The sequence below is a fragment of the Salmo salar genome, chromosome 09 (genome assembly GCF_965601325.2).
Source record: "Salmo salar chromosome 09, fSalSal1, whole genome shotgun sequence".
Lineage (NCBI taxonomy): Eukaryota > Metazoa > Chordata > Actinopteri > Salmoniformes > Salmonidae > Salmo > Salmo salar.
Genome location: NC_138299.1, coordinates 14,660,025 through 14,683,206, shown reverse-complemented (window position 1 = coordinate 14,683,206; position 23,182 = coordinate 14,660,025). Strand labels below are relative to the sequence as shown.

At 41.4% G+C, this 23,182-nt stretch overlaps 2 protein-coding genes across 5 annotated transcripts in view; both read right to left on the bottom strand.

The window, feature by feature from the left end:
* The window catches only part of LOC106610748 (frizzled-3), a 39,402-nt gene extending 31,390 nt beyond the window's left edge, over positions 1-8,012 (bottom strand). Inside the window, exons 1-3 of one of the 4 annotated variants that reach the window (XM_082955632.1) lie at positions 7,872-8,011; positions 6,681-6,829; positions 5,026-5,652 (exon numbers count right to left, since the gene is read on the bottom strand). In XM_082955632.1, the coding sequence (XP_082811758.1) occupies positions 5,026-5,256 (231 nt within the window). In that variant the 5' untranslated portion in view covers positions 5,257-5,652; positions 6,681-6,829; positions 7,872-8,011. Of the gene's footprint in view, positions 1-5,025; positions 5,653-6,680; positions 6,830-7,871 lie in introns of all 4 variants that reach the window. The other 3 variants (XM_082955633.1, XM_014210277.3, XM_014210279.3) reach the window with 3 other exon arrangements.
* An 869-nt stretch (positions 8,013-8,881) lies between these two features.
* On the bottom strand, positions 8,882-21,370 carry LOC106610818 (keratinocyte-associated protein 3). The gene is made up of 7 exons (XM_014210431.3): positions 21,215-21,370; positions 18,222-18,406; positions 18,065-18,124; positions 17,187-17,384; positions 16,941-17,075; positions 15,297-15,395; positions 8,882-14,833 (listed from the first exon to the last, which is right to left on the bottom strand). Exons 1-6 carry the CDS (start codon positions 21,225-21,227, stop codon positions 15,318-15,320), a joined length of 669 nt encoding a protein of 222 aa, XP_014065906.1. The 5' UTR covers positions 21,228-21,370; the 3' UTR covers positions 8,882-14,833; positions 15,297-15,317.
* Positions 21,371-23,182: the final 1,812 nt, after the last annotated feature.

Genomic DNA, 23,182 nt, shown 5'->3' with positions numbered 1-23,182 from the left:
TTTGCATTGTGTTCCAAAGTTTGGACACATCTACTCATTGAAAGGTTTTAATTTTTTACTATTTTCTACAAAACGATCATGTAGTAACCCAAATAAAAAGTGTTAAACAAATCTAAATATATATATATATTATATTTGAGATTCTTCAAAGTAGCCACCCTTTGCCTTGATGACAGTTTTGCACACTCTTGGCATTCTTTCAACCAACTTCACCTGGAATGCTTTTCCAACAGTCTTGAAGGAGTTCCCACATATGCTGAGCACTTGTTGGCTGCTTTTCCTTAACTCCGCGGTCCAACTCATCCCAAACCATCTCAAATTAGGTTGTGGTCAGGTGATTGTGGAGGCCAGGTCATCTGATGCAGCACTTCATCACTCTCCTCCTTGATCAAATAGCCCTTACACAGCCTGGAGGTGTGTTGGGTCATTGTCCTGTTGAAAAACAAATGATAGTGGAACTAAGCCAGATGGGATGGCGAATCGCTGCAGAATGCTGTGGTAACCATGCTGGTTAAGTGTGCCTTGGATTGTAAATAAAAATCACTGACAGTTTCACCAGCAAAGCACCATCACAACTCCTACTCCTCCATGTATGGGATCAATATCATGCCAAATGTATTCAAATGTAAATCACCAATCCACAAATGTAAATCGCTATTCACAAACGCAATTCACTATCCACAAACAGCTTTTGATTTGTATTTGCAAATCGAGGGCCTTAAGTAAAATGACTGCCATAAAGTTTTGTACATAGGAGAGATATGCTCAAACATGGCAGGTTTGGCAAACCTGCAACTCCATATTTGGAAGCGCTTTGGTCACCTGACTTTTGGCAGGGATTTGACGACAAGAAAAAAGTTATCACGGTAGAAAGCGATTTGTACCCATAGAAAGCGATTTCTATATATTGCTGGCAGCCTCTCGTTCGGCCATGTTGATGCCTGCCTTTCAAGTCTGCATAAATTATACTATGTTAACCATATGTGTAACCATAGTATGTCGAACCCCTAGATTACTCTATATTTGCGACACTATTGCGGTGTACACCCGTTCATCAACCAAATAGTTGAATTAGATGGCCAGTGTGATAGCACCACTAAATGTGAAGGATATGTCATACATTGTAAGTGATTATAATCCATCCGCTGTTTCAAGTTGCACAGACGACAAGCATGAAGGAGACATAGGCATTCCTGATGCCTCTAACAGTTTCCCTAGGAGAGGCATGCAAAAGGTAGAGGGGAGGTGGAGGAGAAGACCAGCATCCCGGAGTCACCTCTTCACTGTTGACGTTGAGACTGGTATTTTGCGGGTACTATTTAATGAAGCTGCCAGTTGAGGACTTGTGAGGCATCTGTTTCTCAAACTAGACACTAATGTACTTGTCCTCTTGCTCAGTTGTGCACCGGGGCCTCCCACTCTTTCTATTCTGGTTAGAGCCAGTTTGCACTGTTCTGTGAAGGGAATAGTACACAGCGTTGTACGAGATCTTCAGTTTCTTGGCAATTTCACGCATGGAATAGCCTTCATTTCTCAAAACAATAACAGACTGATGAGTTTCAGAAGAAAGGTCTTTGTTTCTGGCCATTTTAAGCCTGTAATCGAACCCACAAATGCTGATGCTCCAGAAACTCAACTAGTCTAAAGAAGGCCAGTTTCATTGCTTGTTTAATCAGAACAACAGTTTTCAGCTGTGCTAACATAATTGCAAAAGGGTTTTCAAATGATCAATTAGCCTTTTAAAATGATAAACTTGGATTAGCTAACACAAAGTGCCATTGGAACACAGGAGTGATGGTTGCTGATAATGGGCCTCTGTACGCCTATGTAGATATTCCATAGAAAATCTGCCGTTTCCAGCTACAATAGTCACTTACAACATTAACAATGTCTACACTATTTCTGATCAATTTTATGTTATTTTAATGGACAAAAGTACTTTTCTTTCAAAAACAAGGACATTTCTAAGTGACCCCAAACTTTTGAATAGTAGTATGTGTGCGCGCACGTGTGTACACACACATACATACACACACAGTGCATTCGGAAAGTATTCAGACTCCTTGACTTTTTCCACATCGTAATAACAAGGCTATAACATAACATTGCCCTCCCCCTCATCAATCTATACACAATACCTCATAATGACAAAGCGAAAGCAGGTTTTTAGAAATGTTTGCAAATGGTTTTTGCTTTGTCATTATGGGGTGTTGTGTGTAGATTGATGAGGGGGGGGACAATGTAATAATAAGGCTGTAACAAAACGTGGAAAATGTCAACAGGACTGAATACTTTCCGAATGCACTGTAGGTTATCCATACATACATGCTTTTTAACAGGGGGCTGCTCAGCTCTACTCTGCACTTAGCAGCACTTGGCACTCTGCCGACAGAGGATAAGTCACCATATTGGATATAGCTACCAGCTAGCATTAAGTTACTACTAGCCCACACAGTATAGATGGATAGACTACTCCCCTCACTATGCTAGGCTAACTGGCGTTATCCCACCAAACTGTCTGTCTCCGGTGAAGGCTGTGGGTGGAAATGCTTTGCTATTCTGATTGTTTCTCTGCATTTCAACAACGCTCTATAGAACCAGCAAAATAATTACGGCTTTTAAGACTAAATACTAAAGGCTTCCCTTCTTTTCGCCGACAGACTTTGAATGGCGTAATCACCCAATTCGTCGGCAGCCGTGCCAACCAACAGGGCCCAGTAACATTGTGTCTGTGTGTTTTGGAGGACGTGATGGCCCAGTGGTGGTCCCAGGTTTTAGTGTAGTGGATTAAATCAGCATAGTCGAGTCTGGGGCTGAGAGACAGCCAGGATCCCATGCCGGGAGAGAGACAAACGCAGAAAAGAACACCATGGGGCCCTGGTAGAGACAGACCTCCCACACACACTGCTCTCTCTTCCAGAGTCTGAGACATTTTCTCTTTCAATCCCACTCACCCGCTCCCTTACCTTAAAACACACACATACTCTCCCGCTCTTCCATCCTACCTCCTGCCCTCTCTCTCAGGTAGTGAATTCCTTAGCTCAGGTCTCACCTACCTCTCTCTTGTACAGGGTTATTATTAGAGGGGAAAGGGGGTGCCACTCCATTATTATTCATTAAATATCCTTATTAAAACTGTCAGACCAGACCAGCTCCAGAGTGATGTCATCATGTGTGTGAAGGGGGGTTTCGTGGGTGCTTACATTGGGTGCTCTGTTGTGACTCAAGAGCTCATTTGCCCATTCACACACTCTTTCCCCCTTTCTCTACAGCCCTTTCCCTTTCTCTCCCATCTCCTTCCCCCCAGGCTTAATTGACTGCAGTATCGGGTGAGGGAGAATCATTCTGCGCTGAGAATCAATCGTTCCATTGTGGGGCGGTGGGGCAGATTAGTGGCTAGTTAGCACTGGTGAATAATGTCAGCTGGCACCATTGGACCTGTTGTCAATCACACAGGAAACAGCACAGTACCAGGGCCTCATAGAAACATATAAAAGTAGCCCTGTACCAGCCAGGGCTACAGCTCTACTTGATATAACATGCTTTCTGTTGCAGTAATTGGATGTGGTTCACTAAAGGCAGAGGGCTTACACTGGGTTTTGTAAAACAGATATAAGCCAGCCACACACAGAAACGCATGCACACATAGGAAAATACAGTAGGTTGGTTTACAGCTGAAATTATGTTCTGTCCAGATGGCTGAGGCATGGTAATACTGAACCATGGTGCGGGTAACAACAGGGCTCAGTCCCCTTAGGGAAAACCATGTGCTGCTGACTGGGCTCTGTGTGTGTGAGAGAGAGAGAGAGAGAGTGTGAGTGAGAGTGAGTGAGAGAGACCAGGCTATGTGTTGGCTAGGAGTCACTATGGATTATCCTGCCTGCTAATGACTGTTGTTGTTCATGTAAAACATGATGAAGCAGCTTCCTGCGGCAAGAGGCATTACTTAGACTAACACAGAAGCATAGATAAAGTACGTGGCATCATTCTCCACACACAATGAATCAGAGCGGGTATAGCCAGTGTCCGGTGAATGATATTATTCAATTTCCTTTGCGGATTCTCACAACCAGAGCCCCTCCACCGATGCTGCCAGAGTGACTGGGAGTGAGAAGTAGCACAGTCTCACATTGCAGCTCCTCCTGTTGCAACAACTGCATTTTGTAAAGCTGCCTTCCGGGGCTGAAGGGTAGGGCTCAGGTTACTTCTTTACTAGGTTAAATAAAGTTCAACAACAGATGTCTATTTAAATCCTCACATTAATACATGTTGATAAAATTCAACAAAAATTGCTCAATGATTGAATAAGCAGAAAAGCACAGCATGTTCCCCCCCCCGTGATGGTTCCGGCTGATTCTGATGTGGGGAACAGCTGTTGTGGGAATTTCTGTACCAGATTGGGCTTTTACACTTCATTCATAATCCATTTCCATAACTGGTCCACTGCAGCAAAATATGAGTTAAGGTCATCCTCATCATGCTACAACTAGATTTATTGAGAGGCCATATAAGAAGGCCAAAGATTAAGAGCAACAGGTAGATGGTTTTTGGGAGCTATACACGTGTACTAAGGCGATGGGTAACAAAACAGATGAGGGCATGATTAAAAGGCTGGAGATATAACCGTACGCCATCACGTTAACATACTGTAATGGCTCTCTAAACGGAATGACGAGCAGATGATGCAAACATGAGTCATCAAATCAGAAAATAGTGCCTGACATGCCCTCTAAGCCACAGCAGACAGACAAAACTATTACAAAACAAAAATATGTCAGCCTAGAAATATGCTGAGAAATAAGGAGCATTAAGGCCAGTAACCTGCTGACGTTAACAACCTATCCTTGCTCATTCATTCTGAAGACCGTCACAAAAGAGAAGGAGAGAACAGCCAGTAACCTGAGTCGGTTGGTTTCTATGTCAGCCCAAACGCTCGACTTACAACCTCATGTCACTCTCCATTCACAAACCAGGATCCCTTTGGAGCAACAGCAAAGCACATACACACACAGCTATAGTCAGTACCTCCATGGCGAGCGCGGCCGTCTGCTGGTCGTAGTGGTTGAGGAGGTTGGGCATGAAGGTGGTGTTGTAAGGCAGGTCCTGGCACATCCGTAGTCCTATTGGCTCACAGGTAAACATACTGTGGCTCTCTGCTGTCTCCGCATGGATAGACAGACAGGGTGAGCAGAGGGACCAGAGGAAGAACGACCTAAACATGACCCTGTCTCTGTGTGAGTCCCACCTCACTCTCATCCTCAATTCACAAAGCAGGGAAGGGGGAGAGAGGGATGAAGAGAGGAGATGAGGGATTAGAGAACAGCGGGGCTATTCTTCTTCTCCACAATTATACCCTGGAGATCTGTGGAGCTCACTGGGGAGTCCTGCTGCTTCCATCCCCCAGAGAATGCACCCTGCCTGGCTACGGGATCCACACAGCCAGCCTCTCCCCTCCAGGCACTCTCTGGCTGGGTCTGTACCCGCTGGAGGGCTGAGATCATCAGCCTAGATGTTCCACCGTCTCCTCCCCCCCCCCACCTCCAGCTATGGTCCTCTGTCCTTCTCTCCAAAGAAAATGAGAAACTGCCTATTGAAAGTCTTCAATGTTTCTTCAAAGAACGTCCAATGGCCGAGTAACACGTCAAGCAAGACCTACAAGTTCAAATACAAAAGAGTGGTAAGACAAGTGGCAAGAAAGTCCTCTAAATGTGTAGAAGTGACAAGAGCCAGGGAGTTGAAAAACAGCAACCCCATCTCTCATTTACACAAGTCCCAATAGATCTTCAACATATCTGATTCAATAGACTTAATGCTGTAGTTATTACAGTCACTTATATTACATTATGTATTACATTTTCAATTGAAACATCTACGCTACTTCTAGGTTATTGATAAGGGTGAAAACAGTTACACATATGCTTACATAAACTGAGTGTACAAAACATTAGGAACAACGGCTCTTTCCATGACAGACTGACCAGGTGAATCCAGGTGAAAGCTATGATGCCTTATTGATGTCACATGTTAAATCCACTTCAAATCAGTGTAGATGAAGGGGAGGAGACGGGTAAAACAAAAACAAAAATGTTTTTTAAGCCGTGCGACATGTGTAGGTGTGCTAATTCAGAGGGTGAATGGGCAAGAAAAGATGTGTCACCAAAGCCCCATATACTACCCACCACTGCAACCTGTATGCTCTCGTTGGCTGGTCCTCGCTACATATTCGTCGCAAAACCCACTGGCTGTAGGTCATCTATAAGTCCTTGCTAGGTAAAGCTCCGCCTTATCTCAGCTCACTGGTCACCATAGCAACACCCACCCGTAGCACACGCTCCAGCAGGTATATTTCACTGGTCATCCCCAAAGCCAACACCCCCTTTGGCCGCCTTTCCTTCCAGTGCTCTGCTGCCAATGACTGGAACGAATTGCAAAAATCACTTTAGTTGGAGACTTATATCTCCATCACTTTAAGTGTCAGCTGTCAGAGCAGCTTACTAGTCGCTGCAGCTGTACACAGCCCATCTGTAAATAGCCCATCCAACCAACTACCTACCTCATCCCCATATTTGTTCTGTTTTTCTGCTCTTTTGCACACCATTATTTCTACCTGCACAGATATCACTCGTGTAAATTGCTAAATTGTAAGTGCTTCACCACTATTGGCCTATTTATTGCCTTACCTCATTTGCACACACTGTATCCAAATTCTTCTATTGTGTTATTGACTGTACGATTGTTTGTCCCATGTAACTCTGTTTTTGTCGCACTGCTTTGCTTCATCTTGGCCAGGTCGCAGTTGTAAATGAGAACTTGTTCTCAATTGGCCTACCTGGTTAAATAAAGGTGAAATAAATAAATTAAGTGCCTTTGACAGGGGTATGGTAGTGTAGGTGCAAGGCACACCGGCATGTGTCAAGAACTGCAAGTCAATAATAGGAAGGTGTTCTTAATGTTTTGTACACTCAGTGATTTATTAGGAAATACATTTGTCAGGATTGGATTGCTGGCACTTAATTACATTTTCAACATGATACTGTCCAATAGGTCTACGACACACACCTAGGTATACAGGCCTGTAGGTGTCAGTCGCCCGATGTCGCCAGTGGTTTCTATACAGAGCAATTTATATTCATTTTTGCGGTACAACCTTGTTTGTGGGGCGTTCATTTGCTACTAAACAGCTGCGCACACGCCCTTCCAGTCGAGTCAATCTATTATGCCTAGCAAAGCATGCATCCTCGTCTTGAATTTACACTATTTTCAGTAGAATTGAACCCCTGCAAACGGACCATCGATGCCGACCCATCCCCCTAGCCGCACGGTTGTGAGAGGTTGGCCGGGCAACTAACATGCTCTCGTAATGTTACGTATCACGGGTTGATATTACTATGTCACTGGTGTCGCAAAGAAATGCAATTTAAACGGTATATCTATAAAGCAACCTCAGTGAGTGTATAATCATGTAACGTTAGATACGCCGGTTAATACCAACAAAATACAACCATACAGTGGAACATTGTTTTTCTATCTAGCCAAAAACATCCCTGCTAGCCCCAAGACAATTCTGACAATCTCCTGACCCAAAGGCTCGTTCACCGACGTGTCTCGAGTCGAACACCTACCGTTCGCTAGCTGAGCTAACGCTACCATTTGTTTTTTGATAGGAATTAAATAATTGTTTTCGTAATTCTTACATTGTATACGAGACCTAACTCGCAAACGTGATACGGTGACGTTGTAGCAGTTATTAAAACGTGTCGCTACTGTACCTCAACAATTAAAATAATTGTCAGTCAGTGTTACAAACGCTTCGTAGAAACATGTAATTGTTCAAGCCCGTTTGCACACAAATAGAAAAAGCTAAACTTCACCTTCAATTTGAATTATGCTTGATCCGCAGTGCTCTACGCCGCTGTTTCTTCCAGTTACAATACACACACACAAGCACCTCGCTCTCTCTGTCGCTGCTGCTGTGCTTGTAAATCCATTCAATTATCTATTCTCGGACGCGCGCTTTGAGTGAGAGCGCGCAACGCAATAAGAGCCAACTGATTGCATTATGCAAGATTATCATCAATCAGTTAAATTGATTATATATCATAGAGAAATACAAATATAATTAACATCATGTCCAATGTCACACATATATATATATATATATATATATACTGTGCATTTATTCATGGTTGCATAATAGGCTGCAGAATAGAGATGAAAATTCCCATCCCCTACAGCCATCACCCCAATGCCAACACTCAGTGTAAGGTAAACAAACTGTAATGTGGCGAGCACACCCTAGGTAAAATATGTGAGTAGGCCTAAAGCCCACAATATGATTTCTATTTATCTATTGCAGTTGTAAGCCTACTCAATAATAGGCAGCCTATGATCGAAACTCGTGATGTGTAGGGCTGGGGATTGCCAGGGACCTCACGATATATTATTAACATACTTTGGTACCGATATGATATGTATTGCGATTCTCATGATTCTATATGTATTGCGATTCAATACTATGATTTTTCGATGTTCCAAACATATAGCTCACCGGATGTTTGGGAGAAGAAAGAGCCGTAATTAAGTGTTGATCAGACATGGAACTAAAAGTGCTGAAAACAAATAGTCTTCCTTTGTAAAAAGATGGAGAAAAAGCTATGAATGAAAAATACTGGAGTTTTGATGTGGGTATAGCCAACTAGTGCTAAAATAAAAATTTGTGAAAAATAGTCAAAACAATACCATAAATCATCAAAAATAATATCCCGATATGTAACAGTAACAATCCCCCCTATCACTAGTGATGTGTGTGTGAGATTGTGCTGTGCATTTCTTCCCAGTCAAGGAATTCTGAGGATGGCAATGATTAGTCAAATAGTAAACATTCATTTGAAGCAGATTTAATATATATATATAAAAACTTTGAACACATTGATCAGTGTGACATAAAATCAACAAAAACAAAGCTGATGCAACTTCTGGTACAAAAACCTCAGGAAACCTGAAGTCAGAAGTTTACATACACTTAGGTTGGAGTCATTAAAACTCGTTTTTCAACAACTCCTCAAATTTCTTGTTAAACTATAGTTTTGGAAAGTCGGTTAGGACATCTACTTTGTGCATGACAATAGTAATTTTTCCAACAATTGTTTACAGACAGATTATTTAACTTATAACTCACTGTATCACAATTCCAGTGGGTCAGATTTTTACATACACCAAGTTGACTGTGCCTTTAAACAGCTTGGAAAATTCCAGAAAATTATGTCATGGCTTTAGAAGCTTCTGATAGGCTAATTGACATAATTTGAGTCAATTGGAGGTGTACCTGTGGATGTATTTCAAGGCCTACCTTTAAACTCAGTGCCTTTTCGCTTGACATCACTTGAAAATCAAAAGAAATCAGCCAAGACCTCAGAAAATAAATTGTAGACCTCCACAAGTCTGGTTCATCCTTGGGAGCAATTTCCAAACGCCTGAAGGTACCACGTTCATCTGTACAAACAATAGTACGCAAGTATAAACACCATGGGACCACGCAGCCGTCATACCGCTCAGGAAGGAGACGCGTTCTGTCTCCTGGAGATGAACGTACTTTGGTGCGAAAAGTGCAAATCAATCCCAGAACAGCAAAAGACCTTGTGAAGATGTTGGAGGAAACAGGTACAAAAGCATCTATATCCACAGTAAAACGAGTCCTATATCGACATAACCTGAAAGGCCGCACGGCAAGGAAGAAGCCACTGCTCCAAAACCATAATTAAAAAGCCAGACTATGGTTTGCAACTGCACATGGGGACAAAGATCGTACTTTTTGGAGAAATGTCCTCTGGTCTGATGAAACAAATAGAACTGTTTGGCCATAATGACCATCGTTATGTTTGGAGGAAAAAGGGGGACGCTTGCAAGCCGAAGAACACCATCCCAACCGTGAAGCATGGGGGTAGCAGCATCATGTTGTGGGGGTGCTTTGCTGCACTTCACAAAATAGATGGCATCATGAGGTAGGAAAATGATGTGGATATATTGAAGCAACATCTCAAGACATCAGTCAGGAAGTTAAAGCTTGGTCGCAAATGAGTCTTCCAAATGGACAATGACCCCAAGCATACTTCCAAAGTTGTTGCAAAATGGCTTAAGGACAACAAAGTCAAGGTATTGGAGTGGCCATCACAAAGACCTGACCTCAATCATATAGAACATTTTTGGGCAGAACTGAAAAAGCCCGTGTGAGCAAGGAGGCCTACAAACCTGACTCAGTTACACCAGCTCTGTCAGGAGGAATGGGCTAAAATTCACCCAACTTATTGTGGGAAGCTTGTGGAAGGCTACCCAAAACGTTTGACCCAAGCTAAACAATTTAAAGGCAATGCTACCAAATATTAATTGAGTGTATGTAAACTTCTGACCCACTGGGAATGTGATGGAAGAAATAAAAGCTGAAATAAATAATTCTCTCTATTATTCTGACATTTCACATTCTTAAAATAAAGTGGTGATCCTAACTGGCCTAAGACTGGGAATTTTTACTAGGATTAAATGTCAGGAATTGTGAAAAACTGAGTTTAAATGCATTTGGCTAAGGTGTATGTAAACATCCGACTTCAACTGTACATCATTAAATGTAGATCAATTCAGTTTATTTCAGGAGGTGAAATGAAATTAAAACTTAATTGAAATTAACTTCATTTACTGAATAAATAGGATATTGACCCAACTCTTATACACAAAACATTAATGAACCACATTCTGATAGAGCACAATCCAGACAATCTACCAGGGTTCAAACTCTGAAATCCAGTTCATCTTGATGAGTAGCCTTACATTAACTTATCACTCCAAAGCCACATTCCAGTACTACTGTAGTATCAACAACAACCCTAACCCTAACCCTGGAGGGACAACCTTCAGCCGGGCACGCACAGGTAACCCGCTTTATAGTGTCAGTCACCTCCTTATGTCAATATTGATTTTCCCCTTGGTTTGGGGGGGATTAGCCTTGCATGCAAAGATTACACCCTGCTCGATTTAACCCAGCCCCAGATTAACCGCACCAGCGCTGAGCTGATCGCTTCTGCCTGGTGTTGGGGAATGTGAGCCCACCCCAGCTACGCCTGAAACAAACTCAGGGCGCGTCTCAGTACTCTAAAGGGGTTTCCTCTCCCCGTTTCCTTTCCTTCATATGCACCATCAGGGGAAAAAACTGGGGGATAGGAGAGGATGCAATTCAAGACAGTTGATATTGAACCACAGAGCCCTTCTCGGGCAGGCTATTGCTATATTCCTACATATATCAAGTTGGGCTGGGCGATTATATTGAATTAATTCAAATTAGTGTTTTTGCGCGATATTCCAAATGCCTGTATCGCAAAAAGTATCATGTTTATTTTTAGTTTTTATGAGCGTTTATGTCCGCTTGTTCTCATGCTTTTTTGGTCTTGTTTTCTTCGCTCCATCTGCTGTGACTGTGCACCTTAACATTTACACACACACCACACACACACACACACCAAGCCCCTCTCCCTGCCACTCACAACAACAAAGATGAGAGATCACTTCATTCACTCTGTGACAAGTGGTTTCAACTTGCTAGTCACTATTTGCATTTGAGGTTTGGTCCAACAGAATCAGTCATATGGACACCGAAAGACATTGAGAAATTATTTTTTACTGTAATAGAGGATAAGTTAACCTCTAAAGATACCCTTTCATGTCTCAACTCCTCAAATTGCATGAGAGCAGACTACTAAAACAGGAGTATCAATTTTGGAAAATTAATGCTCAGTTTGTCATGCGCTGCATTGCAGTACCACGTACCTCTAGCAGCATTTTAGCCAACGACTGTTATACTAGCTGTCTAGTCTGTGTTTTATAAATGTGCAATAATATTCATTCTCATTTTGAGAAATAAGGTAGACCACTTGATTTCAATATCTGACAGGCTAGCATGCCGTTCAAACAGTTGGGAGATGGACAGAAGGGTGTGTTCATAACAAGGTAGTACAAACTGTTCTACTTTGTTAGCAAATAGATCCAAGTTGGCTAAACTTGAAATATAAAGATTAGCTGGTTACTCAGTGGCACGTGGGCTTGTGCTTGAGAGATTGTTTATGAGACAAGTGTTAATTTTCTATAATGCCTGTTACAAGAAGTTAGTCATTATAAGTGAATGTGCATTATGCATGGTTCGGGTTAACTTTGTAACAAAAAGGGCATTTTCATAGACAGACTACAAAGCCAGATCAGCGATTACTGCAAAAAGCAGGTTAAACTATATTAGTGGGTCTTGTGGTTGTGGAAGGCTTATATTTAGCCTAGGTATAACTTCACAAGCCCTGAATTCATTAGATTTTTGCTGACTGTTTGAAATGCAGTGTATTTGACCTTTAATTGTACAACAAAGCAAATCATGAATTACCCATAAGTCAGAAAAAAATGCAGATAGGATTTTTAGGCATAACGCCCAGCCGTTAAAATCAAGCCTGGGAATAACAGAGCATGAAGCATGATAAATGCCAAATGTGATTAAATACAATCATTTCCATGATCATAGCGGAATACTATAAACGAGGATATTGATCCCATGAATAATCTCTACACTAAAGGCGTTTGTCATTTTGCATTTGTGAAATGTTGTTGGCGGATCAAGGGGAGGCTTGACATTCTCAGCAGACGTGAACAAATACAGAGACTAGAGGTCGACCGATTAATCGGAATGGCCGATTAATTAGGGACGATTTCAAGTTTTCATAACAATCAGAAATCGGTATTTTTGGACACTGATTTGGCAGATTATTATAATTATTATAATAATTTTTTTACACCTTTATTTAACTAGGCAAGTCAGTTAAGAACACATTCTTATTTTCAATGACGGCCTAGGAACGGTGGGTTAACTGCCTTGTTCAGGGGCAGAACGACAGATTTGTACCTTGTCAGCTCGGGGATTCAATCTTGCAACCTTACGGTTAACTAGTCCAACTCTCTAACCACATGCTTTACATTGCACTCCACGAGGAGCCTGCCTGTTATGGGAATGCAGTAAGAAGCCAAGGTAAGTTGCTAGCTAGCATTAAACTTATGTTATAAAAAACAATCAATCATAATCACTAGTTAACTACACATGGTTGATGATATTACTAGTTTATCTAGCCTGTCCTGCGTTGCATATAATCGCTTAGGTACACGTTGCTCCAACGTGTACCTAACCATAAACATCAATGCCTTTCTTAAAATCAATACACAAATATATATTTTTAAACCTGCATATTTAGTTAATATTGCCTGCTAACATTAATTTCTTTTAACTAGGAAAAATGTGTCATTTCTCTTGCAACAGAGTCAGGGTATATGCAGCAGTTTGGGCTGCCTGGCTCGTTGTGAAGACTATTTCTTCCTAACAAAGACAGCCAACTTCGCCAAACGGGGGATGATTTAACAAAAGCGCATTTGTGAAAAAAGCACAATCGTTGCACGAATGTACCTAACCATAAACATCAATGCCTTTCTTAAAATCAATACACAGAAGTATATATTTTTAAACCTGCATATTTAGCTAAAAGAAATCCAGGTTAGCAAGCAATATTTTGTCACTTCTCTTGCGTTCATTGCACACAGAGTCAGGGTATATGCAACAGTTTGGGCCGCCTGGCTTGTTGCGAACTAATTTGCCAGAATTTTACGTAATTATGACATAACATTGAAGGTTGTGCAATGTAACAGGAATATTTAGACTTATGGATGCCACCTGTTAGATAAAATACGGAACGGTTCCGTATTTCACTGAAAGAATAAATGTGATAGTTTCCGGATTCGACCATATTAATGACCTAAGGCTCGTATTTCTGTGTGTTATTATGTTATAATTAAGTCTATGATTTGATAGAGCAGTCTGACTGAGCGATGGTAGGCACCAGCAGGCTCGTAAGCATTCATTCAAACAGCACTTTCATGCGTTTTGCCAGCAGCTCTTCGCGATGCTTCAAGCATTGCGCTGTTTAGGACTTCAAGCCTATCAACTCCCGAGATTAGACTGGTGTAACCCATGTGAAATGGCTAGCTAGTTAGCGGGGTGCGCGCTAATAGCGTTTCAAACGTCACTCGCTCTGAGACTTGGAGTAGTTGTTCCCCTTGCTCTGCATGGGTAACGCTGCTTTGAGGGTGGCTGTTGTCGATGTGTTCCTGGTTCGAGCCCAGGTGGGAGCGATGAGAGGGACGAAAGCTATACTGTTACACTGGCAATACCAAAGTGCCTATAAGAACATCCAATAGTCAAAGGTATATGAAATAGAAATCGTATAGAGAGAAATAGTCCTATAATAACTACAACCTAAAACTTCTTACCTGGGAATATTGAAGACTCATGTTAAAAGGAACCACCAGCTTTCATATGTTTTCATGTTCTGAGCAAGGAACTTAAACGTTAGCTTTCTTACATGGCACATATTGCACTTTTACTTTCTTCTCCAACACTTTGTTTTTGCATTATTTAAACCAAATTGAACATGTTTCCTTATTTATTTGAGGCTAAATTGATTTTATTGATGTATTATATTAAGTTAAAATAAGTGTTCATTCAGTATTGTTGTAATTGTCATTATTACAACAACAAAAAATATATATATATCGGTCGATTAATCGGCATCGGGTTTTTTTTTGGTCCTCCAATAATCGGTATCAGTATCGGGGTTGAAAAATCATAAATCGGTCGACCTCTAACAGAGACATGGTCATCTTACAGTCTAGCCGCTCACTGAGAGGGAGAGGAGAGTCTTTGGTATGAGTGGAGGTATAGGCATCAGGGAGGTTCTCTGAAGAGGACGAGGTTCAGTCATCACTTTCGTCATTAAACAATGTTGGGAAGAGAGCATGAGAGAGGAGGTATTAGTTACTTTCGTAGATCTGAAAAAAATGTATTAGATGTGTAGCGTTTCAGTTTACAGTACAGAAATGACCAGGTATTTACTTAAAATGACATGGTTATACAGTAATTGCGCAGTCATAACCCATGAACTCATGTTTTTTAGGATTTACTAAACAAGTAGCACTAGGCACCATGGCACCACCTAGAGGAATGGAAAAGGAGAAATATGTAAATCATGTTAAGAAGCCTAATTACGAACCCATGTATGGATGTGAAAATGTTAGCATTTAAATTAATTAATGTACTATGTTTGTAAAATGTGAAAAAAAACTTGAATAAAGATTATTTTAAAACAAAAAGATAAAATAGGAAAGGAGAAAGGGCTAGGGGGTAGAGGCTCAGGGATGGGTCAAACACCGGTGGACTGATCCCTCACCTCCCTGACTGTGGCAGTCCTCTATCCAATCAGGCTTTGGCCTTGGGGTGAGTACTCTGGATCTTCTGCTGCCCTATTGGTCAGAGCCTCTTCCTCCAGCTGGCACAGAGAAAAGAGACAGGTGAGATGGGGATTCATGGGTAGTGTGTGTGTGTGTGTGTGTGTGTGTGTGTGTGTGTATTCGGAAAGTATTCAAACCCCTTACCCTTTTCCACATTTTGATACGTTACAGCCTTGTTCTAAAATTTATTAAATATTTTTGGGCCCTCAACCTACACAAAATACCCCATAATGACAAAGCAAAAATGTATTACAAATAAAAAATAGAAATACGTTATTTACATAAGTATTCAGAGACTCGAAATTGAGTTCAGGTGCTTCCTCTTTCCATTAATTATCCTTGAGATGTTTCTACAACTTTTTTGGAGTTCACCTGTGTTAAATTCAATTGATTGGACATGATTTGGAAAGGCACACCAGTCTATATAAGGGCCCACAGTTGACAGTGCATGTCAGAGTAAAAACCAAGCCATGAGGTCGAAGGAATTGTCCATAGAGCTCTGAGACAGGATTGTGTTGAGGCACAGATCTGGGGAAGGGTACAAAAACATTTCTGCAGCATTGAAGGTCCCGAAGAACACTGTTGCCTCCATCATTCTTAAATGGAAGAAGTTTGGAACCACCAAGACTCTTTTGACCGCCCGACCAAACTGAGCAATTGGGGGAGGAGGGCCTTGGTCAGGGAGGTGACCAAGAACCTGATGGTCACTCTGACAGAGCTCCAGTTCCTCTGTGGAGATGGGAAAACCTTCCAGAAGGACAACCATTTCTGCAGCACTCCACCAATCAGGCCTTTATGGTAGAGTGGCCAGATGGAAGCCACTCCTCAGTAACAGGCACATGACAGCCCGATTGGATTTTTCCAAAAGGCACCTAAAGGATGCTCAGACCATGAGAAACAAGATTATCTGGTCTGATGAAACCAAGATTGAACTCTTTGGCCTGAATGCCAAGCGTCGGGTCTGGTAGAAACCTGACACCATTCCTACGGTGAAACATGGTGGTGTCAGCATCATGCTATGGGGATATTTTTCAGCGGCAGGGACTGGGAGACTAGTCAGGATCGAGGGAAAGATAAACGGAGCAAAGTACAGAGAGATCCTTGATGAAAACTTGCTCCAGGATCTCGGAAGGTGAACCTTCGCCCCAGTCTAACAGGACAACGACCCTAAGCACACAGCCAAGACAACGCAGGAGTGGTTTCAGGACAAGTCTCTGAGAGGATCTGCAGAGAAGAATGGGAGAAAACTCCCCAAATACAGGTGTGCCAAGCTTGTAGCGTCATACCTAAGAAGAATCAAGGTTGTAATCGCTGCCAAAGGTGCTTCAAGAAAGTACTGAGTAAATGGTCTGAATACTTATGGAAATGTGATATTTCATTTATTTATATATTTTTATAAATATGCTTTTTTTTAAAAATGAAAACTGTTTTTTTCTTTGTCATTATGGGGTATTGTGTGTAGATTGATGAGGGAAAAAAACAACAATTTAATCAATTTTAGAACAACACTGTAACTTAAGAAAATGTGGAAAAAGTCAAGGGGTCTGAATACTTTCCCAATGCACTGTATGTGTGTGTTCTACCTGTTCTTTGAGGTATGCCTGTGAGCAGGGTCCTAAACCCCTCAGTACCAGTCCCACTACGAAGCACCAGATGGACAGTCCTGTTTCCAGTCCTGCCAGCAGAACACATGGAAACCACAGAGACAGGGTTGTGTCCTGAAGAGAGAGATAAGTAGAGGTAGAGAGAGATACTTAATACATAAGTATATTGGTGTGGTGTCAAAGGGGCAGAGAGAGAGTGGTAGAGAGAGAGTGGTAGAGACGTACATATATCCGTGTGGTGTCGAAGGGGCAGTCTGCGTTGACTGGCGAGCGGGCGTTGATTGGCTGGTCAGTGAAGTTGCAGCCCATCATGAGGCCCCGCCCCTCATTGGTAATTGTGAGGCTAATAGCCAATAGGAGCCCGACGCCGCAGGCCGCAGAGAGTAGGGCATTCAGGAAGGAACTAATCAGGAGACCTATGTGCTGGAGTTGGGGGAGAGAAGGAGGAGAGAGAGCAAGAAGAGGGGGCATAGGCAGAGAAGAAAGGAGGGAAAGAGGGGTGTAGTCAAGTTTAGTTTATTAGCATCCCCATTAGCTACTGCACATGCAGCAGCTACTCTTCCTGAGGTCCACATAAAAAGTACAAATACATGACAAAGTACAGAACAGTTATAGACAAGGACCTTAAATAATATTTGTATTACATAAAAGAAATATATATAATAGAGTTATATTGCAAAGACACCAAGAGACAACAAAAATACTATTTACACACTATTCATATATACATATTCATACATACAGTTAAACTTGATCTTTAGAAGAGGAGAGGCCCTGTAATACCATATATATTTTTTTGTGTTTTTTTTTTAAGCTAAACTTGCTTTTTGCCTTGGAGCAGAGCATTCCACGGTAACATGTCTCTATACATAACTGAGCGACGCATTAAATCTGTTTTTGGTTTGGGTACAGTAAAGAAACCCCTGGGGGTGTATCTGGTGGGGTATGTCTGTCTGTTTGAAGTGTATGTGGTTAGGCATTTTCAACACACAAATATTTCTTAAAAAGACTAGAACTAGTAGTCAAGGGAGATCAGTGGGGTGATGGTTACAGACTTAATGGCTTAGAAATTATGTTATTGTTATGGATGGTGATGGTCTTACAAGTTTCCAAACTGGCAGATTTCTTGACACCAATATGGCAATGATTCCTGTTGCAATGCTCTGAAAATAGAAAAACAAACGTACCTTTAAAAAATCTATAACATCACATGATATTAGTTATTACTACAGTAACCCATAATATAGTTCTCTGACTGACCAGCAGTCCAGAAGTGACAGAGATGATGTTGGCTGCGGTGAACTCGGTGGTGATCTGGTCGTTGGGTTTGGAGATGTGACGCAAGATGCTGCCGTGGACGATGGCTCCCAGGATGAAGTTGATGTGGCCCACTAGGATCAGAGTAAACCCCTTCTTCATCAGCCACCCCGGACCCTTCTCCTTATCTGACACACAGACACGTTGGTGATTGTACACAACACACACGGTTTAATAGCGTACACAGTAAACACTATGGAGAATGACAGAGTTAACATACAAAAGTCAGCAAGCCTCTCCAACTTCGACTTATTTGTTGAGAAACGACTTATTTGTTGAGAAACGTTCACAATACTGAAGACAGTATAGCCTACTGAATGTATCACTCTAGACTCTGTGCATCTGAAACGTTAGAGCAAGTGTTCCAAGCATTAGTAGTAGATTATCAGTTTACTTTCGAAATACGCAAACGAACACTTCTGCAGGGCAGGCTAGACAGAATGGTATCCCAAGATGTACTCTTAAGGAGCCTACCGTAACGTTATTCCTCATGGTCGAAGGACTATGTATGTTATTTTCAGAGGTAGACTGGTTCTGGCAGCCAAAACAGCCAAATACTCCATCTAAACACAAATCGATTCTCAATTGCGATATGGTTCTAGAAACATAAAGCCCTTTACATTCATATCACATCAAAATAATTTCACAAATGCAAAATAAACACTGTACACTATTTTAACTGGCTTTATCACAGTTGCAGCCGACATCATTTTTCAGTGACAACCCGTTTCTGGCGGCCTTCTATTACCCACAGGTTTTTGGAGCATTCTAGATAGCTAATTAGTACATGTGGTCCCTCTGTCTTACGTCCGTCTTCCGCAAGCACACGCTGTAACGTGGAGATACGGCCGTGTGGGAAAACTAACCCTATAAAGATGTGTATCAATTATTTCTCGCTGATATGAAAGACAAGGTCCTCATGCTTCCAAAAGCGTAATGGGTGTTAATGCTCAGACAGAGCTCGGGGCTCTTAACAAAAATCCCGCCGTACAGAAGACACCTTTGTCTTATGACTCTACAGTGCCTTCTGAAAATATTCACACCCATTTCCTTTTCCACATTTTGTTGTGTTACAGCCTGAATTTAAATGGAGATTTTGTGTCACTGGCCTACACACAATACCCCATAATGTCAAAGTGGAATTATGTTAAAAAAATACATTTAAAAAATCTAGATGAACAGCTGAAATGTCTTTAGTCAATAAGTATTCAACCACTTTGTTATGGCAAGCCTAAATAAGTACAGGAGTAAAAATGTGCTTAACAAGTCAAATAATGCGTTGCAGGGACTCACTCTGTGTGCAATAATAGAGTTTAACATGATTTTTGAATGACTACCTCATCTCTGTACCCCACACATACAGATAATTGTAAGGTCCTTCAGTCGAGCAGTGAATTTCAAACACAGATTCAACCACAAAGACCAGGCAGGTTTTCCAATGCCTCACAAAGAAGGGAACCTATTGGTAGATGTGTAAAAAAAACAAAACAGACATTAAATATCCCTTTGAGCATGGTGAAGTTATTATACTTTGGATGGTGTATCATTACACCAAGTTACTACAAAGACACAGGCGTCCTTCCTAACTCAGTTGCCGGAGAGGAAGGAAACTGCTCAGGGATTTCATATTGAGGCCAATGGTGACTTTCAAACAGTTGCAGAGTTTAATGGCTGTGATAGGAGAAAACTGAGGATGGATCAACAACATTATAGTTACTCCACAATACTAACCTAAATGACAGAGTGAAAAGAAGGAAGTTTGTACAGAATATAAATATTCCAAAACATGCATCCTGTTGCAACAAGGCACTAAATTAATACTGGACAAAAGCGGCAAAGCAATTCACTTTTTTTCTTGAATACAAGGTGTTATTATGTTTGGGGCAAATTCAATACAAAACATTTCTGAGTACCACTCTCCATATTTTCAAGCATAGTGGTGGCTGCATCATGTTAGGGGGCTCCCGTGTGGCACATCGGTCTAAGGCACTGCATCTCAGTGCTTGAGGTGTCACTACAGACACCCTGGTTCGATTCCAGGCTGTATATTACAACCGGCCGTGATTGGGAGTCCCATAGGGTGGCGCACAATTGGCCCAGCGTCCGGGTTTGGCCGGTGTAGATTGGTGTAAATAAGAATTTGTTCTAAACTGACTTGCCTAGTTAAATAAAGGTTAAAAGAAATTATAAAATAAACAAAAAAAGGGGGTATGCTTGTAATTGTTATAGACTAGGAAGTTTTTCAGGATAAAAAAGAAACTGAATGCAGCTCTGCACAGGAAAAATCTGAGGAAAACTTGTGTCTGCCTGTGTCTGCCTTCTACCAGACACAGGGAGAGGAATTCACCTTTCAACAGGACAATAACCTACAATACTAGGCTGAATCTATAAATCTATGCCTGAAAATGATTGTCTAGCAATGATCAACAACCAATTTGACAGAGCTTGAAGAATTTATAAAATAATAATGGCCAAATGTTGCACAATCCAGGTGTGAAATGCTCTTAGAGACTTACTCAGAAAGACTCACAGCTGTAATCGCTGCCAAAGGTGATTCTAACATGTATTGACTCAAGGGAGTTGAATACTTATCTGATCAAGATATAGTGTTGTATTTTTCATATATATATATATATATTTTTTTTTACAGATGTTACAATTTTACTTCCACTTTACATTGCTGAGTATTTTCTGTAGATCGTTAATCATTAAAAAACAACAACATTAAATTCATTTTAATCCCATTTTGTCACACAACAAAATGTGGAAAAAGTCAAAGGGTGTGAATACTTTCTGAAGGCACTGAGTGTCATGACAAAGGGCTATCTAATCGGGTGACAGAATGGTTGCCTTGCCAAAGTGAAAACAAGAATTTACCTGTGCACATCAAAGGTAGCTTTCTCCGGTACAAATAAAGTTATTTCAAGTTCACTTACCGAAACCACACATACTGTTGCAGTATATTTGTGAAGATATAGGCTATTTCTTGGAGGATAACAGACAGGCCTACGTCTTTATTTTGTATTTTCATGAAAAAGCTCCTCCGGGGTTGGAGACGTCAGGGGCTTTACCTGTCAAGCGGAAGCTGGGCGTTCATGGGAGGACAAAGGTTAGTTTTTGTATGCAAATTAGATTAGGGTGGGTGAGTGGGTTACGTTTTATCTCAATCTCAGTGTGTGTGAAGTGGTTGGGGGTAAAAGAGTCAGCTAGATGTCTGTATGTGTGTATCAAATAAAATAGTATTGGTCGGTTACACATATTTTGCAGATGTTATCGGAAATGCTTGCGTTCCTAGCTCCAACAGTGCAGTAATACCTAACAATACACACAAATCCCCCAAAATATTAAGAAATATAATAAGAAATATATTAAAACGAGCAATGTCAGTGTCCGGAATGTAAATATCTGTAGCCTATATAATTGTGTGTATAGACATTATGGACAGTATAGAAAAGGTGTGCATCTAAGATGAGCCTTCACTAGAATACAGTACATACATATGAAGTGGGTAAAACACTATGTAAACATTATTAAAATGACCAGTATTCAATGACTATGTACATAGGGCAGTTCCCTAAACATCAGACTGTTACCATGGTTACTCCATGATATCAGTCTGAAAGAAGTCACTGTAAAAAAGATACAATAGTCTACAAGACAGAATGTTGAATAAAATAATATTTGAGGTAGCAGTTGTACATGTTGTTGGTCTTTTTGGTGGTAGGTGGAAATAGGTTATCCACAGGAAAGTGTTGTTCACCCTACTTTTTGAGAGCCGGTAGGTTCTGTCACTTGTATTTTCAATCTCTTGACTTATTGCACGATGCACAATATGTAAACAATAGCCGAACATAACCAAAGTAGTTGACCAAAGCTCGTTTCCTCAGAATCAGCTGGACGTTTTTGCCATTTGGGCTGTGGTTCAATTAGGCTTGGCCATACTGTGCAAGTGTTAAGTTCGAATTGTGTCAGTATTGAAAATAAAAACCAGAAGTACAAAACAAAAAGGTTCTTAACACTACTCTGTGAAAAACAGCTTCTAGCTCTTGGTCCCAGCTTTGATGCACCTGTACAGTCTCTGCGGGGCCAAGCCAAATTTCTTCAGCTTCCTGAGATTGAAGAGGCACCGTTGCGCCTTCTTCGCTAGTGTCTGTGGGGATGGACCATTTCATGTTTTGTGCACGCTGAGGAACTTGTAGCTTTTCCACCGTCTTCACTGCGGCCCTGTCGATGAGGGTGTGCGCCCTCTGCTACAGTATCTCCTGAAATCCACGATCAGCTCCTACGTTTTGTCAACGTTGAGGATATTTTCCTGTCTACAAGGAGGTGTCTCATCGTTGTAGGGAGATCAGGCCTACCACAGTTGTTATCTGCAACTTGGATTGAGTTAAATACGTGCATGGCACGCAGTCATGGGTGAACAGGGAATACAGGAGGGTGCTGAGCACACACCCTTGTGGGACCCGTGTTGAGGATCAGCTTAGCGGAGGTGTTGTTTCCTACCTTCACCACCTGCGGTCTGCCCATCAGGAAGTCCAGGACCCAGTTGCACAGGGTGGGGTTCAGACCCAGGGCCCCGAGTTTAGTTATGTGTATTGGTAGAGGGATACATTTTTGTTACTGTACTACAATTTGCCTTCTACATTTCAAAAATACATTCTTAAATTGTAATTGACTATGACACTATTACTATTCCATTGAATATGCTGTGTGTGTACATGGGAGTTAGGCATGGGGGCTGCATTTTTTGTGAGGATTATAAACTTTCACACCAGGTCAACAGCTGTCATAAGGTGAGAGTAAACCACAGACTAGGTGGAGATATACACTTAGCTAGTGTTAGCAGCGTCTGTTAAAACTTCCCAGTTGAAAGTAGATTCAGGAACTAATGACAGACATTTAGG